Source organism: Ostrea edulis, chromosome 2 (assembly GCF_947568905.1).
Source record: "Ostrea edulis chromosome 2, xbOstEdul1.1, whole genome shotgun sequence".
Classification (NCBI taxonomy): Eukaryota; Metazoa; Mollusca; class Bivalvia; order Ostreida; family Ostreidae; genus Ostrea; species Ostrea edulis.
In genome coordinates, this window is record NC_079165.1 from 94,723,211 (window position 1) to 94,750,279 (window position 27,069).

At 32.7% G+C, this 27,069-nt stretch overlaps 1 protein-coding gene across 3 annotated transcripts in view; it reads left to right on the forward strand.

Annotated features, from left to right (window-relative positions):
* The window catches only part of LOC125682563 (uncharacterized), a 34,395-nt gene extending 8,190 nt beyond the window's left edge, over positions 1 to 26,205 (forward strand). For 2 of the 3 annotated variants that reach the window (XM_056155602.1, XM_056155601.1), the window contains exons 3-10: positions 1,779 to 1,806; positions 11,496 to 11,556; positions 14,903 to 14,954; positions 18,274 to 18,302; positions 19,212 to 19,280; positions 20,788 to 20,917; positions 22,305 to 22,475; positions 24,789 to 26,205. In XM_056155602.1, the coding sequence (XP_056011577.1) occupies positions 1,779 to 1,806; positions 11,496 to 11,556; positions 14,903 to 14,954; positions 18,274 to 18,302; positions 19,212 to 19,280; positions 20,788 to 20,917; positions 22,305 to 22,475; positions 24,789 to 25,306 (1,058 nt within the window). In that variant the 3' untranslated portion in view covers positions 25,307 to 26,205. The remainder of the gene's footprint in view (positions 1 to 1,778; positions 1,807 to 11,495; positions 11,557 to 14,902; positions 14,955 to 18,273; positions 18,303 to 19,211; positions 19,281 to 20,787; positions 20,918 to 22,304; positions 22,476 to 24,788) is intronic. The other variant, XM_048923209.2, reaches the window with a different exon arrangement.
* Positions 26,206 to 27,069: the final 864 nt, after the last annotated feature.

Consider the following 27,069-nt stretch of genomic DNA (forward strand, 5'->3'; position numbering starts at 1 on the left):
TTCAGGATTCCCCATGGGCCTTAGGGAGGGGGCAGAAACTGCCAAAAATTTACCAATTTTCAAAAATCTTCTGTACAACCGTGCATGTGTAAGAAAAACTAAATGGATAGTGATGTAGAGCAGGAAGACAAAATTGTAAATTTCATGATCCCTGGGGTAGTGGTTCTGACCCCAGGGCAGGGTCCAAACTTGATATATAGTGTTTATGACATTAAAACACTTTAATAACACCTTCTTTAGTGCTATTGATACTAAATTGAAACTATTAAATGGATATTTAGAAAGAACAGGTAGTTCTTTACCAAATTGTAAATTTGATGATCCCAGGGGTCACTGGTATTAAACTGATGATAGTAACAATCATCCCAAGATCCCAAAATGGCGGAAGGAAATTCGGGTAAAACCACGTTTACTTATTATATCTATTTGTATTGTTTATTTGCGAATGATATGTAGGTAAGAAATATCATACACTAGCAACAAATACAATCAGGTGTTATTTCATCTTTTATATGGCTCATATGAACGGAAAATTTGTCGTTTAAAAAACAGTGAGGATGAGAGTAACGGAAATGAATGATGATAGTAACGTAAGAACTTAATATATGTATCAATGATGATAGTAACGATAAAAAGATGATAATAACGACAAGAGGATGTACATGTAGACAATCATAATTATATACACGTATATGAAAGTGTTATTTGAATGTTATATTATTCGAAAGATTTTGAAACATGAAATTGCATAAATATGTTGAAAATTAACATATAAAAAGAATGATCATGACATGCAAAATCAAAATTGAACAATTAAAACAAAGCAAACAAACATAAAGAGGAACTTCTTGAGAACAAAATAATCCTGTGATTAAGAACAATTCAAAATTTTTCGAACAGTGTAGAACAAAAAATAATACCATCTACAGACTGTAAAGAAACATCCTAAAATAGAGCAAAACAGGACAGATACAAATCAGACAATTTTGGTGTTGTTATACGCCCATCTTAGGACGGGACGTATTATGTTATGGCCTTCATGTCCGTCCGTCTGTTAGATTTTTCGTGTCCGGCTCATAACTTAAATACTATGAGGCCTAGAATAATCAAACTTTGTCAGATGATGCATCTTGGGTAGAAGGTGTGTCGCACATTAAAACCAGGTCGCTGTGACTTTTAATTAAGAAGATATGACCAAATATGGCAAAACCCTGTCTGACTCATAACTTGAAAACTATGAAACCTAGAATCACCAAACTTGGTCAAATAATGCATCTTAGGTAGAAGGTGTGTCACACCCTACTTTAGGGTCACTGTGACATTTAATTAAGGTGATTTGTTTTAAAAAGTGTATGTTTTAATGGGTACAATCCCTTCTGATCTAATGGTTTTTTAGTAACCTTATTCAAAAATGTTACATCAAGAAAATACATATTTTTTTAAGATATACGGAACAGTTTTTTAAGCCTTTATAATGTTTCTTTTGTTTCTAACAGTAACAAGAGAAATTCCACTTGTCCCATGGGGGTAGCATGCAAAGGGCATTTTGATAAGATTAATTAATGGGTTTAGTGTAAGAAGACTGTCTTAATCACTTCTGGTAGAGCATCTCTGATCAAGCAGGTGTTATCTATATCTCTAGGGAATTGGGCAGAAGGAATCTAAGCCTCTTAATTAGTAGTGATCTGTCTTGGTGGCTAGCCTTTATTTTCAAAATGAAGTTATCAAAATTAATTTGACATTGTACAATATAATTTTTTTATTTTTTTTCTTCTTAGCAACCAACATGCAGAGTGTCATTTCTGAGTAAGATGAACAGATGGTTACAATATGTATATAGACATATTTTAATGATAAGTAATTTGATGTTTTATTAAGATGTGGCAATAAAAAGATATACAATGAGCAAAGCTGCAGATTTGGTATTTGTTTAAATCCAAAACTACCAGTTAAAAAAATATAAAAATGCACTATTTGTTTTCATTAAAAAACTACAGCAGAGAGAAGTACATATAGCATTATGAATGGAAAAATCATTTTAGATCTTTTTACTATTAAAGTTTGACATGATTTTCTTTCATCCACTCTTCTCTGTTTTGTGATAACTAAATAATGATTGACGGGCGTATCATGTGCTGTGGCAATGCACTTTATTTTATCTAGTCTTCATATCTTAAAAAGTCTACAGTCTGAAGACCACTTTTGTACCCTTTCTAAATCATTAAATGTGCATGCATTGTAATTAATATACTATTTTTATATAAGTTATAAAAAACACTAATAGAGATGTATGTTTAAGACCATAGTAAAACTAAAAGCATTTATTTAAAGCATAACATTAATATAAATTTTGCAGGGAAATGTTTGTTTTACAGGAACATCGTGTGAACATGGAGTTCTGAAATTTCGTGAATTTCAAAGCTTTCATGTATTAAACTTACATGACTTAAAAAAAAATCAAAAAACAAAGATACCCACAAAAATTAATAGATGGACAAGATACTGTCAGATGATATACATGTAACACCAATTATGTGACCATAAAAAGTACTTACAACAACCAATGTCTGATTCAAAGACTGTTCCATATTAATATTTATGTTATCCATTTCTGAAAATTGAATAATTGTTGAAACAGTAAATATTTTGCCGACTTTCAAACTTTGGTCAGATGAGAGGGTGTTACGTTTTGTTTGAACAGGAATTTTTTAATATGCATTTCGTTTCTTGCTGGAATCTGTTAAAGAAAAATCTCTGAAAATTTAAGATAGGTTGTTGTATAATGTGTAATGACATTGACACAGATAAATTTTCACAATTTTTTACTTTTTTTCCACAAGTAGATTCTAATAGTGAAAATTTATATATTGTAATATTAAATTATGATGAAGCTTGAACGTGCATCAGTTTGAACAAAATGCCATGGAAATAACTCGCCATACTTCTCGTGAAAAGAGTAAATATAAGAGATAATCAAATTTGTTCCGTAATCTTATATATGGCTGGATAGGAGGGGGTCTGAACTCGGATTCCCGGGAAATGTTTATAAAATACTGAATTTCGAGAAAAATAATTAATAATCCAGCATCTCGAAAAATTTTTGAAAAGGCAAATCCCAAATCCTAATAAGGTTAATCCCCAATTCCCGCTGAAAAAAAATAGCCAATCCCAGAGTCCCGAAAAAATGTCCTCCCGTCCCTCTACTTATAGAAAAGATATAGGGAAAAATTAAAAATGACAGTTTTAAAAATAGGAGATGTGTACAAATAACAACGTTTAATGCGTCTCAAAAGTTCACGTTACTATCATCTTTTATTTCCGTTACTATCATCTTTATTTTTACTTTTACTTTCGTTACTCTCATCCTCGCTGTTTTTTAAACGACAAATTTTCCGTTCATATGAGCCATATAAAAGATAAAATAAGACCTGATCGTAATTGTTGCTAGTGTATGATATTTCTTACCTACATATCATTCGCAAATAAACAATACAAATAGATATAATAAGTAAACGTGGTTTTACCTGAATTTCCTTCTGCCATCTTGGGATGATAGTAAAGATCAGTGAGGGGTAGGGGTTTTGGTATCGGGGTGGGGCTAAAATGGTCAGTTATTAAATGTGTGAACAATAAAACATTTTTAACTTCTTGATAACTGCTATTCCAATTATTTTCAAATTTGATATGAAGCATTTTTTGGACAAGAGGGACATAAATTGTAAATTTCAGGACTCTTGCACCCCCAGGGGACTTGGGGCGAAAACTGCCAAAGATTCACCGGTTTTCAAAAATCTTCTCTACAATCAAACAAGTGTAAGGAATCATGAATACATAGTAAGTAAGAAGGCCTCTTCAAAAATTGTAAATTTAATGATCCCTAGGATAGAGGTTCTGACCCCAGGGTGAGGCCAAAACTTATTATTTTATTGTATAAATGTGTAAAGCATTTAAATAATATCTTCTTTAATGCTATTGATACTAAATTGAAACTAAATAAATATTTAGAAGGAGTTGGTTGACCTTCGCGGGTACGTTAAGGCAGGTTATGAAAATTTTTACTGGGATAAAATCCGCAAAACAATGTGACATCATAATTGAAATAAGTATATATTAAATTCCGATTTTATTTTTTATTTTTAAGTTTTATTTATGCATACCAACGAAATTCGAAATGCTATACTGCTGTTGTGCAATTTCTGTCTGATCGATATGGAAGTAAACTGATGACGTCATGACTATACATCGAGTGACGTTGACACATGCAAGCTAGGAATTTGTTTATGTGTGCCATGCAAATATCATCAAATTGTGGAGTATTTGAAATATATGACATGGGATATATGGAATATATATGTGAAACGCTGAGAATTTATTGATATTAAGAAGGTATGATGATATCATTCATTGACAATTTTGTTTAACGGAGAAAACATTCCATTTAGCATGTCGATCCGATTTTCCTCTGTCACACACTGAAATAAAACTGCAAAAGTAGTACATTAGACCGCATACTTTTAGAGACTTTTTATACACCGTGTGAAAGGTCATAAACTAATGTACACGGCAATTACTGATAGAATCGTCTGTTAAGAAAACTTTTAAAGAACACTGCATAGCATCAGTGCAAAATGTAAAACATGGGCTAGATGGTTTCGTGTTTAAATGTTCAATAATTATTTCTTATTGAAAGTGGTAGGATTCTATCAGTAATTCTGATATACTATGGGTATTTTACCATCATTATCGCCAGTTAGACCAATATTTAAATCTTGGGATAATGTGCTACTTTTACATTTTTAGCTCACCTGAGCTGAAAGCTCAAGTGAGCTTTTCTGATCACCCGTATTCCGGCGTCCGTCCGTCCGTCTGTCGGTCTGTAAACTTTTCACATTTTCAACTTCTTCTCAACAACCACTGGGCCAATTTCAACCAAAGTTGGCACAAAACATCCTTAGGTAAAGGGAATTCTAAATTGTTAAAATAAAGGGCCAGGCCACCTTCCAAGGGGAGATAATCAAGAAAAGGTAAAAATAGGGTAGGGTCATTAAAAAATCTTCTTCTCAAGAACCACTGAGCCAGAAAAGCTGAGATTTATATGAAAGCTTCCTTATATAATGCAGATTCTGAATTGTTAAAATCATGGCCCCCGGGGGTCGGATGGGGCCACAATAGGGGACCAAAGTTTTACATACAAATATATAGGAAAAATCTTTAAAAATCTTCTTCTCAAGAACCACTGAGCCAGAAAAGCTGAGATTTATATGAAAGCTTCCTTATATAATGCAGATTCTAAATTGTTAAAATCATGGCCCCCGGGGGTCGGATGGGGCCACAATAGGGGATCAAAGTTTTACATACAAATATATAGGGAAAATCTTTAAAAATCTTCTTCTCAAGAACCACTGAGCCAGAAAAGCTGAGATTTATATTAAAGCTTCCTCATATAATGCAGATTCTAAATTGTTAAAATCCTGGCCTCCGGGGGTCGGATGGGGCCACAATAGGGGACCAAAGTTTTACATACAAATATATAGGAAAAATCTTTAAAAATCTTCTTCTCAAGAACCACTGAGCCAGAAAAGCTGAGATTTATATGAAAGCTTCCTTATATAATGCAGATTCTAAATTGTTAAAATCCTGGCCCCCGGGGGTCGGATGGGGCCACAATAGGGGACCAAAGTTTTACATACAAATATATAGGAAAAATCTTTAAAAATCTTCTTCTCAAGAACCACTGAGCCAGAAAAGCTGAGATTTATATGAAAGCTTCCTTATATAATGCAGATTCTAAATTGTTAAAATCCTGGCCCCCGGGGGTCGGATGGGGCCACAATAGGGGGTCAAAGTTTTACATACAAATATATAGGAAAAATCTTTAAAAATCTTCTTCTCAAGAACCATTGGGCGAAAGAAGTTCACATTTACATGAAAGCTTTCTGACATAGTGTAGATTCAAGTTTGCAAAAACCATGGCCTCCAGGGGAAGGTTTGGGGCCATAATAGGGACTACGGTTTTACATGCAAATAGATATGGAAAATCTTCTGATATGGACCGAGGTGACTCAGGTGAGCGATGTGGCCCATGGGCCTCTTGTTTATTAAGGTATCTCCATGATCTATTTATAACAGTCATGCAATGACGTCATCCGGAAGCACATGTTTGTCATGTTGTTATGATACAAAATGTTCTCATGTAAACAACCAAAATAGTTTTTGAGAGTTAGTAGCTCCCTCTCTCTGTACAAGACAGATTTTAAAAATTATGCAGTTTACGTGCATAAATGGAGCATGACCTGCCTTAACATACCCGCGTTTACCAAAATTGTAAATTTGATGATCCCATGGGGTAACGGTTTTGGTATCAGGGTGGGGCCAAAATCATTATAGTGATTAATGTCTTTATCATTTGAAAGACTTCTTTATGTTTGCTCTTATGATATAAAAACTAACTACACATGTAGGAAAAGCAAGAAAGGATGTACCAAAATTATGAATTTTGCAACCTTAGTATTTTGACTTTAGGACAGGTCAGGGTTTGACACTAAGGCACGTCCGACCGACCGAGTCTACTAAATGATAGGTCCGGTCGGGCAAAATGTCGATTTACTAGTCCGACTGGTCGTGTTGAAAAAATAAACAAGAAACTTTATGTTAAACCATAAGATATTTTATTCTTAACTAAAAACAATAACTGATAGTCGCTGTCGGGAGTGATGTTTTACGACATTTACTCAGTGTTAATGTGTGTAAAGTTATGTTTCGGATACATAGATATAAACTGAATTTATTTTCATTTGAAAAAAACAGTTTATTTTAATTGAATATAAGAAAGTGTCTATCAAATTACATGTAATACATTACGTTGTAAACAGCCATTTTTCGGTTTTGACACATGTGCGGGAATGTCTCTTTTTTCAAATACGACTTCTCAAGAAAAAATGTCCCGAGAGATTCAGAAAAAAAAATGAATAGGTTGGGAAGAAACAAAGCAGGGCTTATGAAATAGAAATTTAAAAAAAAAAGCGGTTGAGGCCACTTTATTTTAAGAAATGGACTAAAGAATTTCTGTGCCGGGTAGAATTTAATAAAAACAACAACAGAAAATGCGTTTGAAAATAAAAGTATCAAATTGAATGGCAAGACTAAAGATGTTTTTGAGAAAATTAAGTACGTTTTAGTTCAAACTTAAAGGACATATCACATGTTTTCAAAGTATACAATATTACATGCATTTTGTCTTCTTTATGCTTATAGTAATTAATTCTAATAGTTCGTTCGCCGAAATTTTGCGATAATTAACCACAATACAGACTTAAATCTAAGCCCCGATTTCAAAAAGTCAAGTTAATTAGGTAGGTAGTCACGTGGTACAGTGACGTCACATGCGCCCTTCGGATTGTGACAGTACTGCGAGATATTATTAAAAACTCAACTTTTAGGGGCCTAATTAATTTACCATGGGCAACATTTAAATCGATGTTGATAAATTGTCCGAGTTTTATATGTGTTCACCACCAGTGAACACATATAACGATGTAAATACCCAAATATAGCGAGTAAAGCGTGTATGAAATCGGCAAAATTGTGAGTAAATAATGTTTGTATGGGTCACTGTCTACAAACTGTTTGGGGATGTTATTCCTTTATACATCTGTAATTGGCGCTGTTTTTCTAAAATAAACAGTGCAATCATTATTTATTTTAGGATTACACAAATTATGATACGTTAAATTGTTGACAACTAGGCCCTATGCCAAGCTATTGTCACGCGCGCATTTCGGAAAGAAAGAAAAAGACAACACACACACAAATCAATAAAAATATTCAAATTTAAAGTGGTAATCACATTATTTTATTTTGATAAAGCAATCTTATTACTATTTTTGAATTGTGATCTGCACGTCTTTAGGAAGTACGAAGTGGGAGCACGGCGTTATAGCCTACTGACGCACTCAAGATGCTACGAGTTCAATAAAGAAATAATTTTATAATTCAATTTAAGGTTAGGACATACAATATTCTATTATTTGTATAATCAAAAGTTCAATTATTTTGTATCTTTATTTTTTGTTGTTGTAAATCTACCAGTTGGTAGAAGTTACATTGTATCGTTGATATATGTTGTTATAAGGTGAAGGTCAGTTGATCCGAGTGTGTATTGAATTTGAAGAGCAAAACAGAATGTATGCTATAGGCCTACCAGTGCTTATAGCTTCGATATATCCATTTTCTCGCAGTTTATCAGGGTCTCTGTCCAAGAGATGTTTGAAAAGGTGACTGGGTGTGTTTTTAAAGGTAAAGTTCTTGCTCCAACAAAAAAATTATCCACGTCTTTTTTCTCGTACCTTCCTTCGAAAAATTGAAAATTACTCAGTCTAAATCCTTTCTACCGACAACTAGTACACCCGAGCACGGCACAAAACATCTTAATGCATTATTATTTACAAGCCGTTAACGTGACAATTGGTTTTTTGTCGATTAAATCTAATCTGTTTATGAAATGGCTAATAGATGTTTTCAAACCCGAGGGCGCATATGACGTCACACAAAATGGCGCGTAAACTAGCGAAAGAAAATATGCATATCGCAAGATTTGAATTTCATCGCTTTCAAACTCGAAAACTACGCAAAAAATTTCATTTAAAACACATTTAAAGTAGTTTTAGGCATAAAAAGAGTTAATTTTGCTGAAAAAATGAAAAAGTTTAGAAACATGCGTTGTGTCCTTTAACGTTTGTCATTTGAATTAAGTATTTAAATATGGAGAAACCACCAGGGTTTTTTTCTGGAAAGTTGGTCAGGGCTAGTGGGTGTCAGGTCAGGTCTAGTAAAAATCATTTGAAGTAGCCCGACTGGTCTAGTGCGCAAAAAAGTAAATGTCAAACCCTGGGACAGGTCCAAATTATTCATATCATGTTAATGTTACATATATTATGTAAAGCCTTTCATCAGTATAGGCAATTTCAAGGGCATTAAGTTTTTAAGAACACGTCTTGTTTTATACTGTTGCTAAATAAATATTAGAATTTAGCTTAGATATGCAGAATAGGATTTCATAGCCCTTGGCACTAGTGATACTTTTAACTAATACTCAGGTGACTGATAATGCCTGTTGGCCTCTTGTTTCATTCTCACCAGTCCAATGGATGAATCGGCTGAATAAAAATCACATTTATGAGGTGTACAGTTTGCGTAATTGGCTCAAACATGTAGGTTTTTATCTTTCTCTGATATATCACCAACACTGTCACTAGAATGTGCCATTTTACGAAAAACGACAACGGTATCTTTAGCATCTCTTGATGTTGGTTGTCTCTGATGATGTCTCAGAAAGGACAAGTAACTCTGTCGATTCTCATCAAATTTGGTGATTTTTAGCCGAGTTGTGTAGCAGATCTCTGCTTTTAAATTGGTGAAGAATGGGCGTCTAGTCGGGCGGGCGGGCGGCGTCCACAATTAGCTTGTCCGGTCTCTAACTTTCATACTTTTTGATGCATCTTTGTGAGACTTACATAACATGATCACATCTAAAAGAGGAAGGTTCCTATTTATTTTGAGGTCAAAAGTCAAGGTCTCTTTTTCACTATATACTGTAAATTTGAGCTTGCCTCTAACTTTTATACATGTACTTGCTGGTGCATGTTTATCAGACTTCAAATCCTGATGACATTCAAGATTCATGTTGCTGTTGAAATCCCCAAAGGTCAAGGTCATTATCACACTAAATACCTAATGCGGCCATTCAAAGCTTCATACTTATAAACTATATTACATGCGTGCCTGTTTTTACTTCGTGAATGCAAGCATGCATATATTCCAAACTGCAACTTGGCCATACGCATCTTTGATGCATTTTAGCGATTTTTAAACAGATAAACTAGAAATACACAACGATTTGAAATTACACAAACATAATGGTTTCCTATTTAAAACTATTTTGTACAACATTCACCATTTAGAAATACATCTATTTCCTATACATTGGATGTTTAAGGTCCAGAGGCCTCTTGTTCATATTTTTGTTGTTGTTGCAAATTTTAGTATTTGATAATAACATTCATACATACATTCACACACAAGGTTTAGTTATACATGTAATAACATATTAAGGTTGACAGTACCAAGTAAAGAGTGGAAAGGCATTAATCAAAAATATTTTTCCATACAGCCCAGATTGTACTGAATTTTTTAAAATTACAGTTTTTTGAAAATATGCAATGGTCAATTTCATATTTGATTCTAATATATTGTAATACGCCCTCAAAAGATGGTAATCTGTTTTGTTTGCAACATAAATATATATATTGTTTGGTATATAAAATTAAGAAATTTATTACTTTGTTGGAATTTTGTAATGGACAATCACCAAAAATAATATTAAATACATTGAAACCAATTCTATTTGTTGTTTTCTCATAAATATGTAAGCTTAGTTGGTTCCACAAAGTTCCTATTTTGTTGCAAAACACAAAAATATGTTCAATGTTTTCAGAGCTGTCCACAAAATGAGCAAATATCATTATCCACAACTTTGATTTTTTCAAGTAACTTTTAACAGGTATAATTCTATGTAGAATTCTGTATTGCAACCATTGTGCTGCTGAATCTTACATTGATTTAAAACATATTTCAAAAACTTCTTTGGTAATGATACATGTATCTCTATAGCCCCTCAAAAATGGACAGTCGGAATTTCTTATTTATAAGTAATGTTCTTATATATATAATTTGTGCATTTCTTATGCAATAGTATATCTTCATAGTGAAAAGGTGTGGATGGACCATTAACATATTTTCTCAACTCTTTTGACACACAGTTTTTTTGCCATCGTAGAAATAGAATGTATAATACTGTTGTATTGCATAAAACAAACATGATCAATATCAAATTTTTTTCCAAATCTATTTATTATTAGAAAAACACAGTTAGAGTCTACAAAATCATTGACTGTCTTGACACCTTTTTCATACCACTTTTTTGCAAACACATATGACTTGCCTACTTTAACTTTTGAATTGTACCATATTGGAACATTTACAAATTCCGTTTGCGTCGGAGAATTCAATGCCAAGTGTAAACTCGTTACCTTCAACCATGAAGTAAAAACATCAGTCCAAAATGGATTAAAAGTATTTTTTAGCAGACAATATATATATATATTATATTTATCCCCAAAATCTAAGATTTTACTCACGACTCCTTTTCCATAAGAAGCTTCAAAAATGTTTATCCAGGATTGATTGCATGTTATTACTTTTTGAATCCATGAGCACTTTAAAGATATTATGAAATTATTTATATTGGTCATGTTAAGACCACCCAACATGCATTTTTGAGTAACCGTTGCTCTTTTAACTTTATCACATTTTGCCTTCCATATAAATCTAAAGAGTTCCTGTGTTAATGAGTTTATGATTTCTTGACTGGGATTTGGTAGTGCAGAAAATAAGTGTTCATATTTATCCTAAAAGATTTATTGTAAATTATTTTGCAGTCACTCTCCATCTGATTTAGAGGCATTACAGAGTGTAGTGAAAACTAAAACCAAGAAAGAGGTATGTATATATAGATGTGTGTGTGTGTGTTCATTATATTTGGATGTACAGTTATTATACAACTCTAATGAGGGATCACACCTTGAACATACTGTAAAAGTTGTGATAGCAGTTGCCAATATGTAGAGCTCTGAAACACTATTAACTGCACAAAACACCACACATTCAATTTGTCACTCAGATAACAGATTATTATGTTTATCTGATCTGTATTTTATTAGTTACAGTATTTTGTGAATCGATCATTACACAGAAAACATAAATTCATATTACAAGGCTAAATGAATTCTCTTGTTGCAGCTCTGACAAAACATTTTAGTAAAATGCTATAGAATATTAATGTCAAAACCACAATGCCATACCAGATTATATAAACTTACATAGGATTACAATAAATATATGTAGAAAATAATGAGGTGTTCTTCTGAACAATTTCAGTTATGGCAATGTAAGTCGTGGCATTGGGTTTTGTCATTGTTGCCTGTAAAGCACATGGACACCTAGGGGTTATAAGAGTTCATCAGGAGTACTCTTGTGGAATTAGGGAATTCTCAACTGAGGGCTTGAACATTTTGGACAGGGATATAAAGTTTGCGAAATGTTCAACCCTGAGAATGAGATATCCACGTGGATGAACTCAAGATGGATTAACTTTCTCCCTGGGTAATGAATTATAGATAAATTTCTGAAGTTTTTGTATTTGAGTTCTACATTTTTTTTCTTTTAGTACTTTATTTCTATACATCTCCCCCCCCCCCCCCCCCCCCCCCCCCCCACCTCTCTCTATTTATTTATATATTTATGATGACGCATGTCACAAATCTAATATTTGTGCAAAATATTTAGCTCACCTGAGCTGAAAGCTCAAGGGAGCTATTCTGATCACAGCTTGCTGGCTGTCTGTCTGTCCATCTGACTCTAAACTTTTCACATTTTCATCTCCTCCAGAACCACTGGTCCAATTTCAATCAAATGTAATATACACCATCCATGGGTGAAGGGGATTAAAGTTGGTTTAAATGAAGGGCTATACCCCCTTCAAAGGGGAGATAATCATGAAAATGCAAAAATAGGGTGGTCATTTAAAAATCTTCTCAAGAACCACTGTGCCATAAAAGTTCAAATTTACATGAAGGGTTGCTTACATAGTGCAGAGCAGATTCAAGTCTCTTCAAATCATTGCCCCCGGGGGTGAGGCGGGTTCACAATAGGGAATCAAAGTTTTACATGCTATTATTTAAGTGTGTGTGGCCACAATTGGGGATCTGCTGATATATTGGAAAATCTTTTCTAAAAATTCCTTGAAATATTTAAACTAGGGCTTTCATATTTCATACCTTTCATTCCTTTCATAGAGTATCTATATCTTACATGCATAGATCTACAGATATCGTATGAAAGAAAGGTATGAAAGGTATTTCTATCTTTCATGTCACATGACATAATCACACGGATGAATAGTTTTAAAATTCATCTGCTTGCTATAAAACAAAAATTGCAACACTAAGTGATGTCCAGCATCCTCAAGATTTCGGCCTTTAATCATTGAAGACTTCATAGAGGCTAATGAAAATAAGAAAACAGCCAGTCAGCTTAAATTACTGACAGAATTTTTTCTAAGAGAGAAAATCGTTTTGTTCAATGCCCCCTCCCAATGAACTTGATACTTATTTATCTAATTTTATGGCATTTCGAAAGCTTTACTACTATCTCTCTGCACTCCCTCTTCCACATGTGTCTCCGATGTAACGAGTGTTTCCATGTATATGAGACTTGATCCTTTGTAGGGTTGGAAACGAAAGTAAAATCCATGTCTCTGTGCTGACTAAAACAAAATTCACTTGGAATCTCTGTTTACACACTCATCATTAAATAACTGTACAGTTAATATCAGTATCAATGCTTCTATGAATAGAAAACGTGCGGTTTTGATTAGGCCTTATTGATTAAATGACTGCGCTGCACTGAAAGACTCTCCTCAGATGTAGGCCAAATGATGTCACACGACATTCCAATATTGACTAATTTTTATTACATGTCAGTTTTCTGTACCACAGTTAAAGGGACTGGTTCACGATTTTTTATCAAAATATTTTTCATTTTTGATGTTAAACATTAAAAATATAACTCATTTAATGTTGACAGCCAAAATTTTGACCTTCTATATTCCACGCTTAAATCTGTGTTATGTAAACAAAGACTCAAGTCTTTTTATGTAAACAAACAAGTGAAATATTGATTTTGTAATATAAAGCATCTTAATTTTGCATAGTCACAAATTTTAACTTTTAGATGACACATTCTACCCCCAAAATGCTTGAAATGTGAAAGATATAATAAACTTAGATCGATATCCATTTCTTTTGAAATTTCGTAAACAATAACATACTGCAATCTTTGTTTACAAAACAGATAATAAACTCTCTAAAATGAGCTTCTGTGATGATGTATAACCTTAATTTTCGTTTGAAATCTCTTGAAACACATTAGACAGTAGATTTTGATCATTAAAAGTGAAAAACAAAATTTTGGTTAAAATCGTGAATCAGTCCCTTTAATGCTATTGATGTTAAGGTTTGTAACTAAATGTTTAAATGTTTGATAGATAAAACAGCAAATTACAAGTACTATTTATTCAAAGAGGAATAACTCTAATACTGTACGCTCAATCACCCCTCGGTTGATTTTACTGCCAGTAATTAAAGTTGTAGAATTCATTTCTTGGGTCATTTTTAATGTATAGCAAAAACTTAATCAATTTGAAAATTCTCAATATGGCATCGCTCATCGTCGGTTACCCACAGGTGCTTCTATTCGATTCTCTCCATCAAGGGAGCGTGAGTGGACTCAAAACTGTGGTTTGCGACAATGGGCATCGCTAGGCACAATGAAAACAAAAAAATAATTAGAAATATGAGAGAAAAATATTCTCTTATGAGTAGCCATGAATTATCTAAATTGAGATTCCACCCTCAGGGTAGCAAAAAACTGGTAAAACCCTTGACAAAGCCTGAGGTTTACCAGCCTTTTTTTTTTTTTGCAGCCCTCGAGTGGAATTTCCTTATACATGTATTTCATGGCTACTCATAAGAAAGTCTTTTGATCAATCTGATCTCTCATGGTTATAAATGAAGATAAAAAACTTTGTCTAACATCTGTCCATGTGTCTGTATTCACACATTTATGATAAATCACCTGCATGTGACACATGGAACACTCCATTTTTATTAATTGACTATTACCTATCTAATCTAGTGAAATAATTAGTTCATGTAGCTGGTATAATTGTAATTGTTGTGCATTATGCTGATCATTAACTTATGAATTCACATTTTTTTTTTTACAGATTGAATTGTACATTTGTAAAATGAAAAAGGGAGCAGTCAGAAAAATAAGAGGTACAAGTGAATTTTTAATTTTCTTCTCAGCTCAACAGAGCCCTGTTTTATAGAATAAACATACAATCAAAGGGAGATAAGCATGTACTAAAGATAGGTGAAACTGTGGCAATGAAAAAATTCTAATTTCTTGGATTATTATTCCAAAGCAAGATTTACATTTGAGTTGTATTTCTCATTTAATAATTGCAAGCTTTTGTGTTTTATTCCACATTAAGAAACAAGAGTATTTTAGTCCCTATTACTGTCAACAGAGTCTTATTACATTGCACAGAGCTCTATGTGTTTTAGAAGCAGGCAAAACTGGTATTGAGTAGGCAGCTCTAGCTGTGCTGGTTTCTTAATTTCACATGTTTGTGTGGAGTAAGTAGTGAATTTCAAAATATTACAGAATTTTTTTGAGCAAATGCAAACTTAAGTGTTAAATTATTATTTTTTGAAAGCTATTTTATAGATTAGAAAAACTAGTTTGCATACAGATGATCATATCAAACATGCTAATGTGTTATTATAAGCCTGTCGTTAGATGGTACATCGATGTCTGTCTGTCTGTCAGTTCAGGGTTTTCTATTCTCTGTCAATTATCAAGCTGAAATTTGTGTTGTAGCTTTTTTGTAAACCATAAGTAGGCAAATGACTTTCAGACAAAGGTCACTCAAGGTCATTTTGTAAAGGTTAAGGTCAGTGAGAATTATTATTGAATTATTAATGTAATATAATATTGATATTTGAATTATTTAATACTAAGGCGTTACAATGGAATAATACAGGTAAAGGAAGATAATTTTTATTTTTTACAATGGCTTGAATTCAACAAATCATGATCATGTCAAAAAAGAGAAATTTAAATGTGAAAAATTACAACCCATGGAATTAATTCCCAATACAATAAACAAATAAAAGGAAACAAAAATCTTCTGGATTCTACTATCAATCTTCAGGAATTTGAAGCCCAATCTCACTGATCGAGTTTCAAACTTTATCATGTGTACCCCATCAAATGTTGAATTTTTTCCTCCAGAGGCAAAAATTTCTCAAAGCAATGGAGATACTATCACATTTGATGAAGACTAAAATCTAGCTCTAGAATGATGGTAAACCAACTCCCATGGGATATTATGAAAGGTTCTACTGATTACAAGTTACTGTGATAATCAAATTTGATGAATAAATGTTGTATCTGATTTATAATTTATTGAACAGAATACAAAAGGTGTTTGAATCAATAAAATATAATTGCAACATTACATTACTATGAATATAATCCCAAAATTGACAATGTTTCAATCCTAACAAATACTAGTATATGTAGCATGTTACCAGTTAAGTTTAGACTGCTAGGGGTATTTATTCTCCATGCAACAAAGTTGGGTGGGGGTGGGAGGGGCAGGGATGTTACATTACTGAAAAACAGGTTGTTTGTCTGTTCAGACCTAAAGTGATTATTCTTTTTACGTGGAGTCTCCATACTTTATACACAGACTTGCCTTTTAAGTTAAAAGGTTAAAAGTCAGGCAGATTAGACATAGATCTACAAAATTGGTTTCTCTTTCACCTTACTTGACAAACTTCACACATTAGCTACCCATAGAATAAGGATGATCAATATCAATTATGGGATTGAATGGTCAGAGTTCAAGAGATTGGGACTCTGATTTAGGAAAACAGTTTCCGAGCCTCGAGTAGTTTTCCCTTTGACCAGGATTCTCTGTGTTGCTTTTTATTTGCCCATCATGCAGTTATAATCGTATTATAACTGTATGAAAGCCTCTGATAAACAAAAAATTATATATTTGATTTGTAAATGTTATTTCCTGTATAGATCTACATGATACTTCTATTTTGGGAACATTATGAAAATAGGCCAATTTAGATTATTTCTCATTCTGTGGCATTTACAAGCATGTATACATTACATGTAAATGCAATATAATCCAAACAATTTAAAACTACAGTGCCTTAGGATATATTCTATTTCAAATATGTATCTAGATGTAATTCTATTCAAATCTATATTAATGCCTGAAAGATTTTTAGATCACAGCTCATGAATTAAGTTCTGTCAGTCAATAATGTATTGCACAAACATTTAAAATTGTTGGTTAAAAGACCTCAGTATCTTTACATGATTAATACGTATAGGAATATACGATTATTGATCAAGATAAATACAGTAAAATTTATACAGTATCATTTCTCAAATCGTATTTTCAGAGTCAATAATATACTGACTCTGATCCCCTATATCGGTGTTCTGTAGTTATTATTCACACTATGAAATCTACATGTACATGTAACAAAAAAGATCATTTAATACTTACTATTAGGTGTCTACAGTAATTTTCCTTTAATCAGGTTTCACAGCAAATGCTCGTTGAACGTGTAATTCCGAGTAAATTCGAATTGAACATGTTTTGACGAGACGCGGTGTCAACTTATTTTGTTACCATTGATATCAATACTCGGTCGTTTTAGTACTAAAAACAAAAAACAAAAAACAACCCCCCCCCCCAAATCTATGGAATATGATATGAAACAGAATTGTTCCAATGATTCACTTCTTTCACCATGTAAATAGACTACATACTATATTTATTCTTCTTATTTCAGTATTTTAATATTCAAGTAAAAATAATTTAAAAGTAAAGTTGAACAATCACAGCTTTGAACATCATTTCCAAAATATTTCTTATTTCTATTTCCCAAATTTGGTCAAAAATGCTTATTATGATCATTGAATAAGCCATTCTAGCTATTTGAGTGCATATAACTTGATATATTCAGAGATTTATAGGTTTATGTACATTGTACATGGTCATTGGAGGTTTATTGTTGTGACGTGTATCCCGAAATGTTAATTTTTTAACATTAAATACCACAATATTCAACGTCATATTAACAAAAAAGTATAGAATATATGAAAAAAAGAAAAACATTTCTAGAAAGCCTATATTCCGAAGATTATTATATACGGAAATTATCAATATCCCAGGCTAGGCCATTTTTCATGGTTCGTGGGTCATGTTCTTTGTAGTTTAAAGAACATAGTGAAAATGTTTTGAGTCAAACTCATATAATACTGGTAAGGGCTTATTTCTTTGGTGAACTACAAATCTAGTACCCAAAAGATAAATATAGTTGATGGGCTTTGTTGGAGATATTATTACATGCATTGTAGATGATATGTGGTGTTTTATATCCATGAAAAAGGTGTGCAGGCAGATTCACGTTTCTGTATTCTGCATGTAAACAAATCTTTCTCTACCACTAATGCTGTAATCTTCCTTTGAAGTACTGATATACCATTGTATATTTTCAGCAAACAGAGGCCCTAAAGCACCAATAGAGGTAAACAATTACAGTAAAATATCTGTATCTTGAATACCCCGCTTGAGTCGAAGTCAACTGCCGGTCCCGGCCATTTTCCCTATATGAATTATTTTAAAAACTTCTGATATTTCGAACACGGTAATCTCAAATACCCCGCTTACGCCGAAGGATTTTTATTGTCCCATGCCCTAAATTCACCTGGTTTATCTCGAAGTGCAGTCAATTTTCCGCTCTGCTTACCATACCTGACGTTGTTAAGTCGCACATTCATGCCCGCAGCTACACTAATTATAATTACTAACCGCTAATCTACGCATGCCTTTTCCGAGTGGTCCCAGGTCGCAATAATTGGTTCAACAGCTTGGGTGATTAGTGAAGCCTTCCAACATTATGCATGAAGTTCACCGCCAATTATGAATTAACACGCCCAATTTCAGGGGTAGTGTTTTGAATGATACACGCTATATCATTAACATTTTGGTTAGATAAACACACAAAATTGCGGAAGTGCGCTTGAAGGCAATGCTCACAATAACGATATCGCATTTAATAATACACGCTTCATCTTTGAAACATCAAATATCCTCCTTGAAAAAAAATATACTCAAGATCGATTTTGGATATCTCGATCCCCCGGATATCTCGAAGTTTTTTCGAAGTCCCTCGGACTTGGAGATAGAGATATTTTACTGTATGTGTATTTCATTCATAAGTGATATTTGTCTTTCTTGAATAAGATAATGACCTACTAGTGTTCAAGAAGCTTGAATTGAAAGTATATGTCATTGATATCAATGATACATGTATGGCTAAGATTCCACTCATATCTATATCATTGATACACATATCGAGGTCACTGGAGTGATGTATGTACATGTAAATATTGAATGAATTTAAACAATTCATTTTGTCTTCATTGTATTTCAGTACTGGCTAAATCTTCTGAGTGATTTGACAAGTCAAGAAAAGAAAGACTACACGGTTAATTTGGGAAAGGTAAAGACTGCCTTAAGGTGGAATGATACACCTGGTGATTTTTCCTGTATCAATTCCTCATATATTCATAGAAACTTCTGTAATAACCCCAGATCACAAGTATTTGTCGTTTATTTTTCACAATTTTTCGTTTTTTAAAGAAAATTGAATTTCATCAATTTTTAATTGCATACCCCAGAACTCTTCATTTGTCTTTTTAGATATTCCTGTTGACGATGTTTGAATTAATATACAGCAAAACGATAGTTTTTGTCTTCTTTTTTTTATTTCTGGAAAAAAGGTTTTTTTTTAACATCAAAATTCTGAAAATAGAAAATGCACATGATTGTATATAAATGATATGAAAAGGTGAAATTGAAAAAAGTTTCTATACAGCCATATATTAAAAAAATATATATAAAAAATTTTGGTTTTGGAATTCCAGATGGAAGAGTTATCTTTCTTGAAATAGCAAGATCCAAACAATGGTGTACCTGGTACTTTTTGTAAGAAAATTATGCAAATGTCGTATATTTTTGTCCAAAAGCCAGAAAATCTTTCTCAAATAAGTGAAAAATGATACAGGAAGAAAAATATACAATGCTATTGTAAGAATAACTTTTTGTACAGAATTTTAGTGCACACCTGGATTAATTAATTACCTTGTAACATAAAAAGTGTTACCACAACATTTTCATGTTTGAAAACATTGCTCTGATTTTATTATCACCATTTATTACATATCTATTGTAGAAGAACCTTAAAATATAGCTTTTAAGATGAATTTCTACAGTATTACTTAGTTTTTGTTGCCATGGCAACAGAAATAGTCTTGGGATATCCTATTCAGAAAGTTAACAATCTATTATCTCTTAGAAAATATTTACCATATTTTAGGTAAATATAAACACCAAACTGACATCGAAGATGCAATATTATATGTTACTAATTACAGGAAATGTGCTAATTACTCTGCTTTGTAAGGGGTTAAGTTAGACTATTAAATTAGAAATGTTTATTATCACTTTCACCTCTTTGATATTTTTAACAAAGCAAGATAATTAAGTTTGACTTTTATCCAGGAGATACTTCTAAACTTACAAGTCTTTTTGTTGTTTCTCTTTGATTTATATATTTTGGGAACATTAATCTCAATCTTTATTACTGATAACTCTGAATGAATCATATGTCAACAATTGTATAATATTTTGGGGTAGGGGGAATGGCATCAGATTTCAAAAATATATTAATTTATAATTAATGAGAGTGGACAATTTTTCAAAAGGAGGCTGGAAAAAGTATTTTATGGTGTCTGTAGTGCCTTGTTGTCCAAATAAGTATATTTAGTGATTCTCATCAGATTGCCACATTAGGTTGTATAGGTGAATCAGAAATGTTTCTGAAAACAGTTTGTACAGTCAAAAGACACATCTATGATAATATATGAAATGCATAGAAAGTTTTTTTTCTCTCCTCATTATTCATTTTGGAGAGCCTTAACTATACACATACATCCTTTCATAATCAGGTGGTATCCATCATAGCAAACTTTGAGGAATTTCCACCACCAGGGCCCATTACACCAGACTACAAGGCTATTTATAGATACATATCGGGCATGTTGTCAGAAAGTGAACTCCCTGACTTGGGAAAGCTAGGTAATAGTGTTAGTTATGTTATTTTGTCATGTCGAAGAACATGTTTACAAGAATGCTCTTTTATCTTCAGTATACTAGTTACTAGTTTCTGTGACCTTATGCCATACACCTATATGTGCTATTATACCGGTGTTGTACTGTAAGATTTATAAACTCTTAAACATCTGCTAAGATATTTACATACTAACAGCTTCTGTTATGAAAGTGAAATCTGTTCATAGATTTTAGGTATAAAAGGAAATGAAATAATGTTAATTCATTTTGTTAAACATTGGAAATGTGCTTATGAAAGAAAGTATCACTTTTAGCAATGCAGAAAACAGGTTTTGAAAGAGAATTATATGAAAAAAATCATATTCAGAACACTAAATTTTATGAATGTATTCTAATTAAATTCTTGGTTAATTGATTTGATAATCTAATATACTTATATTAAAGACATTAAGAAACATTTTGATCATTATAAGTGTTTTTTGTTGATTACACTGATAATTTCATAATGAATTCCATAGTTTAAAAAATATTTTTTTCAATAAATAATTTGATAAGAATGTGCAACTTAATGCATTGTGAGAAGGGATACTCAATTCCTAAGTTTTGTTACAATGTACACATTTATATTCTACAAGTGAATATCAGTGTGTCATCTAATTTACCTTAGAATTAAACGATATACTGTTGTTGATAAATTTGAATGATGCAATTCATGTAAGTATATCCACCTTTTATATAATTTTGACTCAAAAACTCATTTAAATTGAATAAATCAAACTTTTTGGTGGGGAAAAAAAGGGGGGGGGGGTCCAGGGGGTATAAAGGTTTAGGTCAATCATCAATACCAAATTTTCATGATGTGAACGTGGCCACACTCTGGGGGGAATAGTGATTCACAAACACTTTATGTAGTTAAGTCATGTTATGGACCAACTTTTAATATACCTATGTGTATGAGAATGGCAGAGCTAGATCTAGAAATTTTCGGAAGATCGAACTAAACATATCTGCAAGTGAAAATTTTGGCGAGCCATCAATATAGCACTAATAGACATACATGTATCTCTAAAACTAAAATGTCACATGTTTGAAACCTCATGAAGCTTTGCAAAAATAATTATATTTCAAACTGATTCTATGTTGTATTGCTTTTGAAAATTGAGTGGCCATTAATCTATGATGACAATTATGTGAAAATGATAGACATTTGTGAACCGTGTTTACATTTCTCACAAAGAAATATAGTTATGAACCGTGTTTACATTTCTCACAAAGAAATATAGTTATGCCATTTGAGAGAATATTTTCCCTCAATATGAATTCATATATGAACTTTTCATTGCAATGCAAAGCATGAGTCAAATCAAACTCAAACTGTAAGATTCTTTTCCAGAATCAGCAGTAGTCTTAGATCTGCTCCATGGACTGGTGGATTTCCTACGGTCTCACAATACCACCACACAGAGAGAGATCATGCAGTGGAAATATAACCTTTTGGCAGGAAAAGTGGACATGTCAGATCCACTCTCTGCACTTATTAAAGCCAGGAAAGCTATTGAGAATGGTAATGGGCAAACATTGAACTATGTTTTAAAGCAAGTTGTTTTTGTGTCTGTACCATGAAGTGTTTGGACTACAGTATTACTCATGTCTGTCTGTCATTCCATCCTGCCATTGTAGTGGTTTTTCAGACTTAGAAATATTCCAGAAGTAGTTAACCCTGATGCTGTCATTGATGTTAGATGTTTTAATCAGATTTCTTCTTTCATTTCTGTCAAAGTCGAAGGTTCATTAGCTGTTTTTAAAAACAAACTTGAAACATATCTTTTTTATTTAAACTTGCATTTAATCTGAAATTCGGTATTTATGTATACAGGTTTGTTTTTTTTTAAAAAAACATTAAAAAATAGATAAATAAAAGGAAAAACACCTCAGTTGATCTATTCCATTCTATTTTAATGGCTGGAATTTCTGACTGAAGATAAAAGTAGATTGTAAATATAAGAAATTAATTTCATTTAAAAAAAATACCTATAAATTTTGTTTCAAAAAATACCTATAGGTATGAACTGCATTGCCTCACCCTTATGTATTTTCAAAAATGAAATTTATTTCCTAAATGATGCATGACATGTGGGTCTATTTTCATAAGGTGATGTGTGGTGTTACTTAATGCAATGTGAGAAGGGATACTCGATTCCTAAGTTTTGTTACAATGTACACATTTATATTCTACAAGTGAATGACAGTCATTTCTAAGACTTATTGAAACAATGGAGAAATAAAAAATTAGACAAATTTCTATACTAGCTTTCTTAGATAGAATTTGTGTGATCATTATGTCTTCCCTCTTCCAGGGGGAGACATTGTTTTTGTACTTTCTGTCCGTCTGTCACATAAACTTGTCACAAAAACCTGTGAACGCTTCTCCTCCTATATGGCTTATTGGAAAGACTTGAAACTTTGTACAATACTACATTGTCATATGTAGATTTGCATATTGTCGGTACAGGAGGGTCCAATTATTTTCCTGAAAGTTATAGTGGATCTGAGTGGTGGAGGATGTAGAAATAGCTTGTGAAAGCTTCTCCTCCTATATAGCTTATCTGATAGACTTGAAACTTTTTACAATACTTCAGTGCCATTTACAAATGTTCATATTGTTGGAATAGGAGGATTTAATTGTTTTCCTAAAAGTTATAGTGGATCTAAGAGGGGTGGAGGATGTAAAATAGCTTGTAAACACTTCTCCTATATAGCTTATCTGATAGACTTGGGACTTTGTACAATACTTCAATGTCATTTGCAGATGTGCATATTGTAGGGACAGGAGGATTCAATTGTTTAACTTAAAGTTATAGTGGATCTGAGGGGTGGAGGGTGTAAAATAGTTTGTGAACACTTCTCCTATACGGCTTATTGGAGTTCATAATGTCTATGTTCCTGCTCATGCTTTGTCCTCCATACCATGCAGTATATTAAGGGGAGGAGGTTTTATTTGGAGCACTTCCAATTTGGGAAGCAGGATTTTTCATAAAAATAATCTCTAGTTGTACTGAGTGGCAATAATTCTACTAACTTTCTCAGCCTCACTCAAAATGAATATCAATACGGAAGTTCCGAGTTCCCCAACAGTTATTTCCCTTTATCGAACTCTTCCGTAAATTATGACGTAAAATATGATGACAGTGGGTACATTTGCTAATTACTATCGTTGTATTATTTCGTAAAAGATGATATCCAGAGTTTCTGAGACCATCCTATCTCAGGGGAAAGGCAACTTTAGTGAGTTTTTGAATATTGGATAACAAAATGGCTCAAACAAATATTGTTAATTGCCATCTTTCTTTAATAAAAGGGTCACTCATGTAGAAGAGGAAACGAATAATGATTTAATAGCCAATTTGATGATCTTATTCAAACAAATTATGCTTGATATGGCCAGAATATGCATACCAGTGATTAATATAAACAAAAGTTACGCTTTCATTACATTAATCGTACGAAATCGTTATGCACAGTGCCAGTCTACGATATAATGTATACATTGTGTACCCACCATATGTCATAAAATGCGAAAGAGTTCGACAAAGGGAAATAACTTTTGGGTAACTCGGAACTTGCGTATTGGCATGTCCTTATTTAAGGTAGATCACATCAATATTCTGTTTCTTGTTTTGTACATGTATTTTATTTTTTTTCACTGATTTTGCACTCCATTGGGTGTACTGGTAATTAAGAGGAATATTGTACATTTTGGTATGGAGAAGCTTAGCACAGTATTTTACTGTTAACAAAATTATTTAACAGTACTAATAACACTATGCTTTAGCCAGTCATATCACTGATATAAATTTGATGAGTTTATTTTTGACAGATTTTTCGGATTTTACTTCTGAAAATCCAGAAAGCAGCTCTGAATCAAGTTCACAATGTACATCACAGCAAAGAAATCCAAATGACAGCCAACCAGGTTCTTCAACACAAACTTCATCAAAGAAGAGAACTGTTTTATCGGATAGCCCATGTCCTAACAAACCAACTCTATTTACCATGAATCCTTTATGTATACCAGTCAGTGTGATCAAGATGAAACCCATTATCAATGTAACAATAGGGCAGCTTAACAATGTAGTGACCCCCAACCTTCCTAGCACACAAAGATTATTAGCTCAACAGAAGGGAGTTGTGAAGTATAAAGTACTTGATAAGAAAATCAGTCCCCACCCCAGGCATCCAATTCATCGACAGCAGCTACTGCCAGTTCAGACAAACAAAGGTCATCAAAACCAGCAGCAAAAGGAAGTGTATGTTTGTGAACCTCACCCTGATAAAGTGATTGTCTGTCGTGAGGTCCCAAAAGGAAGAGGACAGAAATCAAAACTAGAAAAGTGAAGAAAAGAAAGATTTCAGATTAAAAATTCTGTCTAGGATATGACAGACTTTGTTTCTACTTCCCTTGGTGTACCAATGTGATAGTTTGTATATGTTTGCAAAATTAGCATTTGTTTCCATTAAGGGCATGTATATCATTAAATGAAACAACACTTTTCTCTGTTGCAAAAAAACTTGTTCTCTTCTCAGTTGATGGTCTTCTGCCATAACAATTTCTGAAACATACTGTTTTTTGTTCATGATAGGAACTACTGAAAGGCACATCAATTTTTATGCCCCCGAGATCGAAGATCGAGGGGCATATTGTTTTTGTCCTGTCTGTCATTCTGTAATTCTGTCATTCTGTCTGAAACTTTAGCCTTGCTAATAACTTTTGAACAGTAAGTGATAGAGCTTTGATATTTCACATGAGTATTCCTTGTGACTAGACCTTTCCGTGGGTACCAACATTTTTGACCCTGTGACCTTGACCTTGGAGTTTGACCTACTTTTTGAAAACGTTAACCTTGCTAATAACTTTTGAACAGTAAGAGATAGAGCTTTGATATTTCACATGAGTATTCCTTGTGACATGACCTTTCCGTTGGTATTGAACCTTTTGACCTTGACATTTGACCTACTTTTAATTTTTTTTTTACATTGGTCATAACTTCTAAATGGTAAATATTAGAGCTTTTATATTGTACATGAGCATTTCTTTTGACAAGATCTTTCTACTGGTACCAAAATATTTGCGCTTGTGACCTTGGCCACCTTCGGAATTGGCCATTATCGGGGGCATTTGTGTTTCACAAACACATCTTGTTTATATTCTGTGAAGGTTGTCTCTGTTGTAGAGGTACGTGTAGTTTACATGGAAACCCTTAAATCCTTTATACATAAAAATGTTTTCTATGAAACTGTTCTTTTATTTTGCTTTGTTTGAAATACACTGATAGTTACTCCAGAGAATAGATAAGGAATTACTTGTACATTTTAATGACAGAGTGCTCAAAAAGTATTTTTCAATTGGAAACAATTTGTTTTTCAAAATATTGCATTAATGTGCCTCTGTTGGTAACATTCTGATATACATGTAAGTTGCAATAAGCCTAAAACATTTCCAAATTTTCTTTTTATCATGGAAAGACTTTTCATTTACAAATGTAGTTGACCTCATTATATTAGTTCATAAGCTTTGGCCATCTTAATTTCAACCAGAGTAAACTTTAATCAGCATTCCTAAAAAAAAAAAAGAGGGTTTTTTTTGTTGTTGTTGGGGTTTTTTTTTTTGTCCCTGTTAACCACTTTGATTGATAATGATGCAGATGTAGTACATTTTGTAAAGAAATATCTGAAAGTTAGGAAATTGTTTGAACCAAGATAATCAAACATTCACTTGTGTTTTCCTAAACTGTTCTGAATTTGCTAATTAACATGGCTTTTTTTTTTAATAATAAAAAATGTAAAACAATTATGATCCTGGCTTTCTCATCAAAATGCCTCCCATTCTCCTCAGTTTCCTCTTCAAATTTCTGTGGTGCTGGTGCCACTTTAAGAGTTTTAGTCATATTGTCAGCTATAAAGTACATGTTTAAGATGACCAAATGTGTTAAGCATATTTCTGGTTGTTGTCTTCAAATTCAAAAACAGTTTAATGGAAATTGACAAGAATGACTTTGATTTTGTAAAATAGTTTCAGTAGTCATAAAACAATCTGAATGATACAATATGACATAATACGATTATGACAAGATACAATGGATGATATGATGTGCAGAATT